The sequence below is a fragment of the Barbus barbus genome, assembly GCF_936440315.1.
Source record: "Barbus barbus genome assembly, chromosome: 20".
Lineage (NCBI taxonomy): Eukaryota > Metazoa > Chordata > Actinopteri > Cypriniformes > Cyprinidae > Barbus > Barbus barbus.
The window spans coordinates 19474069-19486335 of NC_136748.1; the positions used below are offsets into that span (position 1 = coordinate 19474069).

The 12267-nt window shown below is 34.8% G+C and overlaps 1 protein-coding gene across 1 annotated transcript in view; it reads left to right on the forward strand.

The window, feature by feature from the left end:
- LOC306886443 (PDZ domain-containing protein 8-like) overlaps positions 1 to 12267 on the forward strand; it is a 38133-nt gene that overhangs the window by 8222 nt on the left and 17644 nt on the right. Inside the window, exons 2-3 of the mRNA XM_079443548.1 lie at positions 4726 to 4851; positions 8119 to 8221. Of these exons, the coding sequence (XP_079299674.1) occupies positions 4726 to 4851; positions 8119 to 8221 (229 nt within the window). The remainder of the gene's footprint in view (positions 1 to 4725; positions 4852 to 8118; positions 8222 to 12267) is intronic.

Below are 12267 nucleotides of genomic sequence, written 5' to 3' on the forward strand. Positions count from 1 at the left end.
CCTTAGAGCTGCTTACCGCAAGTATTCTCACTTCTGCTGGAAGCCCTTGAAAGTACTTTAAACAGCAAAGTGTTTTGCCATACAGGTTAAGTGTTCTTCATTTCAGCTCAGTGAAAATCATCCCCTTGAAGAATATCTTCTGTATGATATATTGAAAAGTACATAGGATGCTATTGTAAAGATAATGATAACTTCCTACTACATTTCCTATAGCAAGAGAGCCATAATGTTTCCTCAGAATGACAAAGTGTTTTAAAGGAATAGTCTACCAAAAAATGTAGGTCCTGTCATCATTCTCTCATCATTTGCTCACCTTCGTTCCATTCCAGACCATGATTTTTTTCTTCTGTGAAACACAAAACGATATATTAAAAAACAAAATAATAATAAAAAAAATCTGTCTTCTCTCTTCCATACAATAGCATTATATAGTGATATAAATACCCATTATATAGTATCATAAATGTGGTCCATGCAACTATGTTCAAAGCCAACAGACCAAAATGTTTTCTGTTAAAAAGAAAAATTAATATATATATTTTTTTTAGTGGAATAAAACTGAAATAAAATTAAAATATGAATTTCATGAAAATTATGTAAAGGGTTGCCTTGGCTACTGACTAAAATTGAAATGTTTAAGCTGAAGTACTAAAATGACTATTAATTCATAATATCAATAAATACTATAATCGTTTAGAAATACAAAAACAACACTGCGTATGCTGTCAAGACATGCCACCCCAAGTTTGGCATCAGTTTTGCCAAAACATCATTGGTTGTTAAATATGTAATAATTTGACTGTGACAGCTCAAATTTGAAAATGTGTGAAAGTGTTCATGAGATTTGAGAATAAATGACATTATTGTAATACATTGCATTATAAACAGTTGTTGGTTCATTTTCCCATGATGCATTTCCTTCAGCTAACAACACCAGGAACCACACAGAGACTACTTTATTCACTAGAACAGTCTGTTGACATAAATAGAAAGACAGCTAGTCTCGCATTGTTAGGATAATTACAGTTATGATTAAACCTGTCATGCTTTATAATTGAACTCTTTTGGCCATAGATAGCACTGTACATATAACAATGGATTCGCGCAGTAACTGTATATTGCCTGTGAGATAATTACTGCTGTTAATATACAGTGGTGTGAAAAAGTGTTGGCCCCCTTCCTGATTTTTTTATTTTTTTGCATGTTTGTCACACTTTAATGTTTCAGATCATCAAACAAATTTAAATATTAATCAAAGATAACACAAGTAAACACAACATGCAGTTTTTAAATGAAGGGTTTTTTTATGAAGGGAAAACAAAATCCAAACCATATGGCCCTGTGTGAAAAAGTGCCCCCCCCCCCCACACCTGTTCGCAACTTTTTCACACCACTGTATACACTGGTGAATGTGTGCTAGTAACTGCTTACACTTGGATTAGACTGCAAGGTCCAGACTCTAGGCATTGCAAGCTTGTTTCTGTGAGGTGAGTGAGTGTTGTATTTTTAATGCTGCAGTCTGGCTGTGTTCCTGTAACGGTGTTGATGGTAAGTGATAGGGCTGTGCTCCATGCCCTGTGTGTGCTCTGGAACAAACTGAAGTCATGTCCTCCAATTAAACAGCTGGGAAATGGAGAGGGAGGAAGGGGCACAATGAGAGTGTTACCATACCAGATCTTGTTCCTAGAGCTTTGCATCATGAGGTGTCTGGACAGGAAGGAAGTAGAATCACTGAACTGCCCATTTGAGTCGCACAACATTTTAGACCCCGTTTACATCATTATTATTTTAGTGTAATTTAAATGACATTGTGGTATTTATTCATATTTTGAATGAGCTTTAATTGTTATATTTCAGTTTTAATTTTAGTTTGTTTTTTTGGTTCTTTGTTTTATTATAATTTTTTTCGTACTTCAGCATAAGCGTTTATTTTAGTTAGCTGCAAGGCAACATTTCTAATTTTCTTACATTTTTAATTTCATAATCTTATTTTATATCAGCTTCGTTTAACAAAAACGAGTTTTAATAGTTTTTTAATTACCAAAACCAACAACCAAAAGCTGTCCACTTGTAAATAAATCATCCAAGATGGATGTAAACTGGGTCTTTAGGTTAACAGAGCTAGGGTGAAAGATCAAGTTTGTCACAGAATCACATTTTACATCGTTGTAGGTGGTTTAAGTAGTTCATAAGGGAACTCCATGGTCACTAACACATCTCAGGCTTTAATTTAGAGCAAGACTAAGGAAACATTTTCAAAATGTACGTCTTTCAAATCCCCTCCTGCTGGAATGGGTCGAGCTGCCCTCAGAACTCTATGTACTGTTTCCTGTATTTCCTGTTGTGTAAATGGCTAGAATAGAGAGGACAGATGAGTAATAATGTTATGAAGAGACAAAATTGAACAAACCTAAGCAACACAGACACAAGAACGCTGTCTGTTTTTTTTTGGCGGTTTTTTTCATGCAGATTTTTGGCATAAAATATATCACTGGAACTGTTTATAAGATCTTTTGAATGCTGAGACTTGCATGTATTTTACACAGACTTTGTTTGCACAGTGCACATTGTTTTTGATTGTGATTTTTTTTTTTTTTGATCTCAAAGCAAGCATTATGTCCACGTGACTCCACTAAATCGTGTCTTAATCTCAGGATTTTGCTTTTGAAAGCCTCATTAGTGTTTACATTAGAGGAGTTAATGAAATTGCCTTGTCTGTTTGTGTGGTTTAGAGGAGTGTTTCATTTCACTTTGACCTCCTTTGTGAAAGCATGTGATTTGGTTTCATTTTTTTTTTCAAGGGAAATAGCAACTTCACCCGGCATGCTTAAAGTTTTTCAGAGATCTGAAATGTTTAGACATAAGCAGTTTGTGTTCTCAGAATATAAACATTCATACAAAGTCCTTATATCCTCTATTATCTATTAATGGGTCATGCATAAAACCTAACGATTGTTTTTGAAAATCGGCCCTTCCTTAGCCTGTTTCCATGGCAATTTGAATGATAATAAGACAGAAAAACAATCTGTCTGGAGAAAAAGGCCAATGAAGCAATTTCTGAGACTGACTGGTCTTATAATATTTTGTACCTCACAAGGGTAAATCGGAGGGCTTAGTGTATGGAGAGAGAGAGAAAAAGGCACTTCCTGTTTTAGGAACTCTAATCTCTCAGGTTATTATTAGCAGTAAAGAGTCCTGAAATAGAACAGAAGCACTCTCCTCAGAGGAATGCTGCTAAACTCTATCAGTGCAGCATTCTGCATGAGGAATCACCCTGTTTATAAAGTTCCTCATATTCAGTCCGGTTTCACATGATATAGACACATTTTATCACATGGACAAGTAAATACTTGTAATATTTACAGTTATGCACAAATAGAGGATGATCAGTCACACTCCAGAATGCTGAATGAAGAGAACTCTTTAAGAAAGAAGAATCTCCCATTACTAAACCATTTAGTTCAATATTTGGACTAAATAAATATATGGGAAACTCTTTAAGTGAGGAGGTCAATTAAGAGGAGGAAGCACCAGATGAGTTTTTTCCTTGTTGACTTTCGGATCTGTTTCTCTTCATTTCATAACCTTTTTTGGTGTGGGATAAAAGTGATTTCACAGATGATACAAGAGGAACAGAGTCTGGGTGTTTCACAGATGAATTGCGTGAAGTCACTCATTAGGAATATTTTGACATTGATGATGTAAGGGGTTCCATGAATAGGGCACAAAATAGGGCCTAAAGTTTTAATCTGAAGTGGTTAACCTTCTGAAAATGTCAGCATTAGGAGGTTTGAATTTTATACGAACTGTTGTAATTTTTTATTTCATTTATTTTAAGTAATACTTCGATTATCTTGCGGGGTTGATGGATATGTTAGAAAAACTACTAGTTTTCACAAAACAGCAACGGCAACAACAGGATCTTTGCCTCTGCTGCTTTTAAAATCCATGAGATGCCAAGGTGTACTTCAAATTCATGGAAATTGCTGGGTAATGAGTAGTAGCAGTGAAAGTGAGACCTCGAGCAAAGGCATAAGATTTAATTTCACCTTGATGCAATCCGACATTTAACAACATAGTTTTCACTTTAGTTTTGCTTGAAAGCCTACCTGTCTGATGATTTGCATAATTCGAAAAGGCCTAAAAATCCTTGCAGCTGTATTTAACTGAACCTAACCCTCAAGTCTTTGTGTGGGAGGACAAAAAACACACACACAGAGCTGAAATGCTTGTTTTTCTGGTAAGGGTAGAGTGAATGGGTTACACACACCCAAAATGACCGTTGACTTTGCAAATGTTTCCTGTTGCCCTCACGATTCAGGTCGTGACTTACTGTTTTGCGGTAATGAACTCAGGGCCAGAATTACTAACAACTTTTAATTACTAACAGTTTTTGCAGATGACCTTATTGCGTATGTGTTTGTTGGAGTTTCCCTTTCAGACATTTAAGGGAGGAGAGTATGATTCATGCCATGTTTACGGTTGTCAATTTACTAATATGTGCACCATTACTTTTTGCCCCCCTATAAAAGCAGTTTTCCACTTGGCATGGGTGGTTTAATTTGTGGTGCTCTTTATAGATTGCATTGGTTATGGAAATGAGCTGGATGCATCTTATGCTAAATTGCTCTGTTTAGTAAATCTGGCCTTTAATGTGTATAAAGCAAGGGTTATTACTGCCAGATTATTCATTGTCTGATGATTTTGTCTGTTTTTGATCAACAGGTACAAGCCCTTTTTTCCTTTCCAAGTGCAGCCACCGCTGGCATCATCATGTGACCTGGACATCTCCATCCGAGACACACTATTGGTGGAGGGGCGTCTACGTGTCACACTTGTTGAATGTAGCAGGTAGGGCAGATTTCTGTTGCTGTGCGTGACACAATCAACATTTGCCTTTCTATTTTTTTTTTATCTTTTTGGGCAAATGAACCATGGAAGGTTAGTAAATACACTTGATTAGGTAACTATAGGCATAATTATAATAATAATGCACTGTCATTAAAATGCTGGCCAGTGTAAGCAGACGGTTATTTATGTTATGGCCGATATGAAACTTCTGTACTGTTTTTTTCGAAATAATATAAAAAAAAAAAAAGTTATTTTAATGCTACAAGTGAATTTAGGCATCACAACATTGTAATGCACAGTATGAAAAATTCATATTCATTTTACGATTTGGTACATATTTAAATATAACAGTGTTGTTTAATTGACCATATGCACGGAGCGCTATTTAGAACTTCTGGATAAAGATAAAGATAAAGATAAGCCAGCACTAATCTTCAGGTGAAGCTCATTTTATATGTGCTATTTATAGGTAGAGACTCTCACAGAAACATCTCCTGCCTCATTCTTATCAGAAACTGAGAAACAAAATAATTGCAACACTGTAAATAATGATAGTGGAATTAACATAGTTTCATGTTATTTTATATGCAGAGTCTGATAATCCCAGGAAAGTACCCAGAAACTAGGCTAACTGTACATTTAAATGCTGACAAATAAACATTATCGTAACTGTTTAGGCAGTTCTGCTAATCTCTTATACGACATCGTAATGGTATTCTAGATAATCAGTATCTTACCTTCATAGCCATGAACACATTTTTAAAATCTTATACAATTTTAAAGCCTTTATTGTTTCTTAACTCTGTGCGGTAAAATTCCCATTATTAAAGGTTCACCTTTCATTCATGAAGAAATGTAGCAAAAACGTGTCTCGACGAAAAATAAAGACTTTTTAAGATGAAAATGAAATTACCATTATAACCAGGAGATGACAGTAGACCATCACTCATTGGCTGCAGCTGCCATTTCAACTTCCTAGTTTTTTCACGTCTTTTGATTTATTATAAAATAAATATAACAAATTTAGTATATAAGCAAGTGCAGGAAGTCATTTAAAGAAATAAATAAATAAGGCCAGACAACAGCCTAATGCTGAATTATACCTATAGTCAAATACAAATTAAATAAGTCAGTATAACAATTAAATAATGCATTCAATATTTTGATATGTTTAGATTTAATTTTAATAACTACATCATTTAAGTTTTATCCAACACAGACTTGCTGCTGCTGTAGTTTTGTTAGTCTGAATAACTTAATGCACAGCTTTATTTTGACATCGGCTCGTCAGATTAATCACAGCAATGACTCGCGCATGATTTACTGGATTCCCACGCGTAAATTTAACATTTGTGTTTGTCATCCCTGAAACGGTATACGTAGAAGTTTGGTCCTCTTAGACAAACAAAACTTTTCTCTAAATTGTGAATGGATTATGTAGAGAAACCGAGCAAAGGGCGCTCCCCTTACAGCACAGTACAGTTGACCGGAAATGCCTGAGCTGGCTTATCTACAACCAGGAAGTAACCGTGCATAAGGTCAATTATTGGTGTATTTAAAAACTGAAGTGCTCATTTAACTGAGTATTAAATAAAGGCAATTGGAAAACAACTGGAAAAATAAGGGAAATCATCTAGCACAGTTGAATATTTAAGCACAGCTTGTCTTGTTTTCAGTGTCATCCCAGATCAGGCATATTAAAGTAAAACAATCTTATTGCTAGCCCCTATTTTGTAGGTAAGTGCATTTACACCTGTCTTTTTGTTTTCTTTAAGTCTCTTTACTCATACGAAGTTTTTCAAATTAGTAGCACATGTAAAAGTATAGTACAAAAAGATTCATATGAAGAGACTGAAATTATTATTGGTGACTATTCAGTGTAGTGCACACTGCTGTTTCAGTTTTCTTATTCTTTTGGGACACTAAACTCATAGACAGCCATAACATTCTAAGCCAATGAAATTTGAAATGGCCTGGTCGCAAGCTGTTGTTTTTGAGAACACACACACACACACACACACACACACACACACACACACACACACACAAACAATGCAACAAAAGCTGTATTCTTCTCACCATTGTGTCTTTGTTAGATTATTAACAGACTTCAATAGTGTTTATAATGGGCTTTCTATTAATAATGCAGAGCCTTTAACAATTACAAACCCAACTCAACCCTGATGCACACACATTTGTATTTGTAGTCTGCACACAGGATCTTGAGGGTTTTGTAAACTTGCTGTTAAATAGCCATCCAGTGTGTGTTTGTGTGTTTGCACTGGTCCGTTTATGTCTCAACTGTGCTGGGCTTTTCCACCACCAGAGGGCAACAGTGGACTATAACTTGATCAGCATTTACAATGGGGTGAACAGTCATGCTTCTGAAGGGCCAGTTGGGTTTTTGCTTGTTGAGGATTGTTTAGTTATGGTTGGAGCTCAACTCTGCAGGAAGGAGGCCCTCCAGGAGCAGGATTGGCACTGCCTTAGTTACAAATGTGATAAATTATTTTAGGCTATATTTATTTATTATTAGAGAAAGTGTCACATTTTTAATCAAAGCACAGAAAGTTAATACAGTCTGGTCAGGCTTTTCTTTATTACCTTTTATGTTTATCACAAGGCTTTAATAATCTTTACATCTTAAGTATTATATTTTTATATTATGTAATGCACTTACAGTACCATTCAAAAGTTTGTGGCTGGTATGATTTAAAAGTTGGATTTGTTTGATCAACAATACAGTAAAACAGTAATATTGTGAAATAATAATAATAATAATAGTAAAATAATTGTATATATCATTAATTTAATGTGATATTAATATAATACAAATTTTCTAAGTTTTGATGAATAATAAAAAAACAGCATTTACTAATCTTTTGTAATAATGGATTTAACATTTACTTTTCAAAGTATTAAACTATTTTTTTTGTTTTTTAATCTTACTGGTCACAAATGTTTGAATGGTATATTTTTATTTTTTATTTTTTTATATATAGCCATAATGCTTCTTTTTAGTGCTTGTAATGAAAATGTTTGTTAGCTCTAAAATACGTTAGCCAGCAGATGGCAGTAGTGTCTTTATAAACAGTCATTTGAACTCGACTGTTGATCAGGTTTGCCCTCTTCAATTCTTTTGATCACAGCATTATTTGTTTTTTTGTGAGTACATTCAGTTATTGTATATAATGTACTGAAATATATCAGTACTTTAAAAATAATAAAAATGGCTTTGTTTTTTCTTTCTCTGTGTTCTCTCTAAAGGTTATTTATCCTGGGTTCATATCAAAGGGAAACATATGTTCACTGCACCTTAGAGCTCAGTTCTGACGAATGGCGGGAAAAAACTCGCTGCTCCATCAAAGAGGTACACGTTACACGTCCTGCTGCATGTGTTTCTCTCTGCCTGAGGGTGCTGAACTGCACATGCATAAACACGCATGTTTGATATGCATTAATAAATACACATGCACAACCAGACATGCATGCACACTGTTGTCTATGACTCGGGTCAAAAGTCAAAGATGAACCAGTAAATATCCAGCTTTAATTAAACTATTATTCTTTGCTATTAATGAATTGCGGTAACGCTTTACAATAAGGTTCATTAGTTAACATTAATAAACATGAACTTAGAGTGAACAATACTTCTACAGCATTTATTAATCTTAGTTCATGTTAATTTCAGCATTTACTAATGCATTATTAAAATCACAAGTTGTTTGTTAACATTAGTTAATGCACTGTGAACTAGCATGAATAAACAATGAAAAACTGTGTGTCCATTTACTAACATTAACAAAGATTCATAAATAGTGTAATAAATGCATTGTTCATTGTTTGTTCATGTTAGTTAATGCATTAAAATAATGTTAACAAATGGCACCTTATTGTTAAGTGTTACCGTTTTCACTTCTGGGGCTGTTGTTTGGGGCAATGTTCAGGAAGTAAATGTTGGTCATCATTAATATGCAAGGTTCATTTTGGTGGAAGTTGGTGTTGCTCATTTGTTCTTCTCTATGAGGAGATATTTAGACACTAAAAATGTCAAATTAGTGTGCTTTAGTTTTTAGTTCAGTTTGTTTTATTGTTGCTTATCCACCAAAATGGGCAGCTTTGTGAAGTGGCTCGTGTCCATAAGAAATCTGTAGTCTATTTCCCTCTATTATAAATGTCTGTTTGTCTTCCTTTTGGAGGAAGGACAAACACCATCTAATTGCTATTGATTTAAACCAATTCATATTTGCAGAAAGGTTTTCCTTTTCTACCTGTTAACTGCGACTTCAAGCAGTCAATGACAGCGGTCAGAAAATGTCAACTTAATTTGCTCCGTTCTAGTGATTTTATTTTGTCTCTCATCTCCTATTAAATCCAGCAGCATCCGGTGTAGAAAGAGTAGGTTGTGTACATTTCCAAGCGACGTCACATCTTTAATTAATGTAGAATTCAACTGATGCACAGTACACTCACAGGTGTTTGAATATGGGCTATTTTATAGAGGCTCATCCAGTGTGTTTGGTAATCTATTAATCTTTGAGTCTTTTGTTTTTAATGTGGGTGTTACATAATGTGGATCTGTTTGTGCACTGATGCCAGTCTCCTCATTCATTTATGAATAATATTATCTTTTGGTTTGTGTCTGACTGAACAAGCTGCTAATTAATAAGATGATTACCAAAAAAGACGAAGCACTGTTCATTTGTAAAGTATTTAATTTACTGGAAATTTATATCCAAAAAGATGGAAATATATAGCAATATAAATGCTTGAATAAATTGGGTGAATTTTTACGAAAATAACTTTGTGATAAATACTGTTATGTAGAGTATACCAGTTATTTATTTTGATATAAGAAAATGACTTAAACCATGATTTTGGTAATACTGACCAGCCCTAGTTATTGTTGATACTATTGCTCTATTTATTTGATCAATAAAGTAAAAACTGTAATATTGTGAAATACTGTTACAATTTATATGAACTGGTTTCTGTTTTTAAAAGTTAAAATGTAAATTATTCCTGTGATGGCAAAGCTGAATTTTCAACAGACATTATAGTCTTCAGTGTCACATGATCCTTCAGAAATCATTGTAATATGCTGATGCAGTGCTTAAAAACATTTCTTATTATTAACAATGATGAAATTAGATGTGTTGCTTAATATTTTTGGAAACCCTGATACAGTGTTTCAGAATTCTTTGAATAGAAAGAACAGCATTTAAAAACATACATTTAATATAAATGCTGTGTCTTTTGTAATGTAATCCATTTAATGTGTATATGCTGGATACAAGTATTAATTTCTATATAAAACACCTTGAAGGGTAGTGTAAAGTATAATAACATAATTCTTCTTTTTCTTCTTATTTAATTATTTACTGTTTGCTTATTCATTCACTTGCTTTATATTATCTGATTTTTAGAAGTTCAATAATACATCTGAAATGAACAGCTGTACAGAAACTACAATATATTTCTTTGTGTGTGGCTGTAGACTCTACTTAATTAAGAAACACAATAAGCCAGAGCCTGTGTGTGTGTGTGTGTGTGTGTGAGAGAGAGAAACAAAGAGCGAGATATCTGATCACTATAACAGGCATGCACCAGCACTGACACAGCATGTTTATATGCTTGATGACTCTATATTGACTTAAGGGTTCTCACATGTAACATTGACCAATCCCATCAGCAAGGACATGCTGTGTTTAAGCGATTGCTTGCATGCTGAAGTGTGTGTTTGCATAGACGCTCATATGAATGTGCACACATGCAGGCATGTTTATTTGAAATACAGAATTGTGCACGGAGATGCAGATGCATACTGGCCACTGTGCGTTTCACCTCGTGTTTATCAGCTCCCCCCAGATTCAGAGACCTCAGCAGGGACTCAAACACAGGATTAGTACAGATATCATCAGGAAAAGGTCATTGTTTTTCTTTCTCCCTCGCTCTTATGTTCTCCTATCCTTCTCTTTCTCTCTCACTCCACTCTACATCTATCTCTTTCATCTCTCTATATTACGTTCCTCATATCCTAAAGTAATTTTACATGTAAAACAGCGCTGTGATCTCTGCTCATAAGTGCAGTGGTTCATTTACATGGGTATAACCATGGTATGTGCACAAAAGAATATGTGCATGGTAGCACTTGTGACACCCATTTTGTCTGTGTGCATGCTGGGGGATTGTTTTTTAACACAATCTAAACGCTGAAGTGTTAAAGCATGTTTTCTTAGCTTACGCCTCTGGTGCAGAGAGGCTAACACCGCTATCAGTAATAAGTAAGTGATACTGAGCCTCTGGGGTCTTTTCATATGTTCTTATCTCCTGCTGTTCCAGCCGCTCTCACCATCGACCTGCACCGCCCTGCAGTCGCTCGCCCGCCGATGCCCATTTCCAGCAAACCTCAGTGTACGTGGTCATCTAGCTAATTTAGAGACTGTAAGAAATGTCCATGCAAAGAAACCCTTTTTTAACATGCATATGCTATGTAAGGTTCCTGTGGTATTGGAATGCCTTGAAATGTCAGGAAGTTCTAAATAAATTATTTAAAATATAATTAAAAATAAGTAACTTTTTAAATATTTAAATAATGATGGGCAACGATTAATATAGATAGAGATATAGATAGTATTATTTTATAGTTTGCACTCAGAAAGAGCCAAAATAATTATAATTTTTTTTTATATTTTGCATTTTTAAAGTGAGATCAGCTGTAAAATGTGTTCTTGAAATGGAGAGTGCAAACTCTATAAAAATGATTCTTAATAAATTCATAAGAGATTAGTGAGAAATTCTTATTTAGTATTTGCACCTGGCTGGAAAAGTCACAGAAGTTTATTGTCCAACAGACGTGGCTCTTTTCCAATAAAGCAGCAGCAAGTGAGTTGACATCTGCTCTGATGCCTGACTGATCATTTCTTTTAACAACCTGACTTCATCCGGTCAGCGAGACCATAGTGACCCTTGGACAGAGGAAAAAAGCTTTATGTCTGTGTGGCTGTTTCTGTGGAGTCATCGGGCTTTTGCTCAGTGAAATATTTTCTGTTGTTGTTATTCCAGCTGCAAGAAGCATTAGAAACTTGTTAGACATTTCTGTGAGAATAACGCTATGTCTTCATTCTTCAAAATATGGTCTGTGTGAGTTCCTTACAGTCCAAATAACACCATCGAGCGCTGCAGGGTGTGTGTGTGCGGTGTTTATTTGTGTGTGTGCATTTATATGTGAGTGTGTTATGGGAAGCTAGTTTTGTCACTGGGATTTTTCCGTCATCGTTTAGAGCGTTTCTGATGTTGTTTAAAACAGGTTGCCAGATCAGGTTGCCAGATCAGTGGCTTTCACTTCCTTTCCTTCATTTTTCTTAGTTGATTGACATGCATTTGAGTGTGTTTTAAATTTGAAGTCCTGTTACG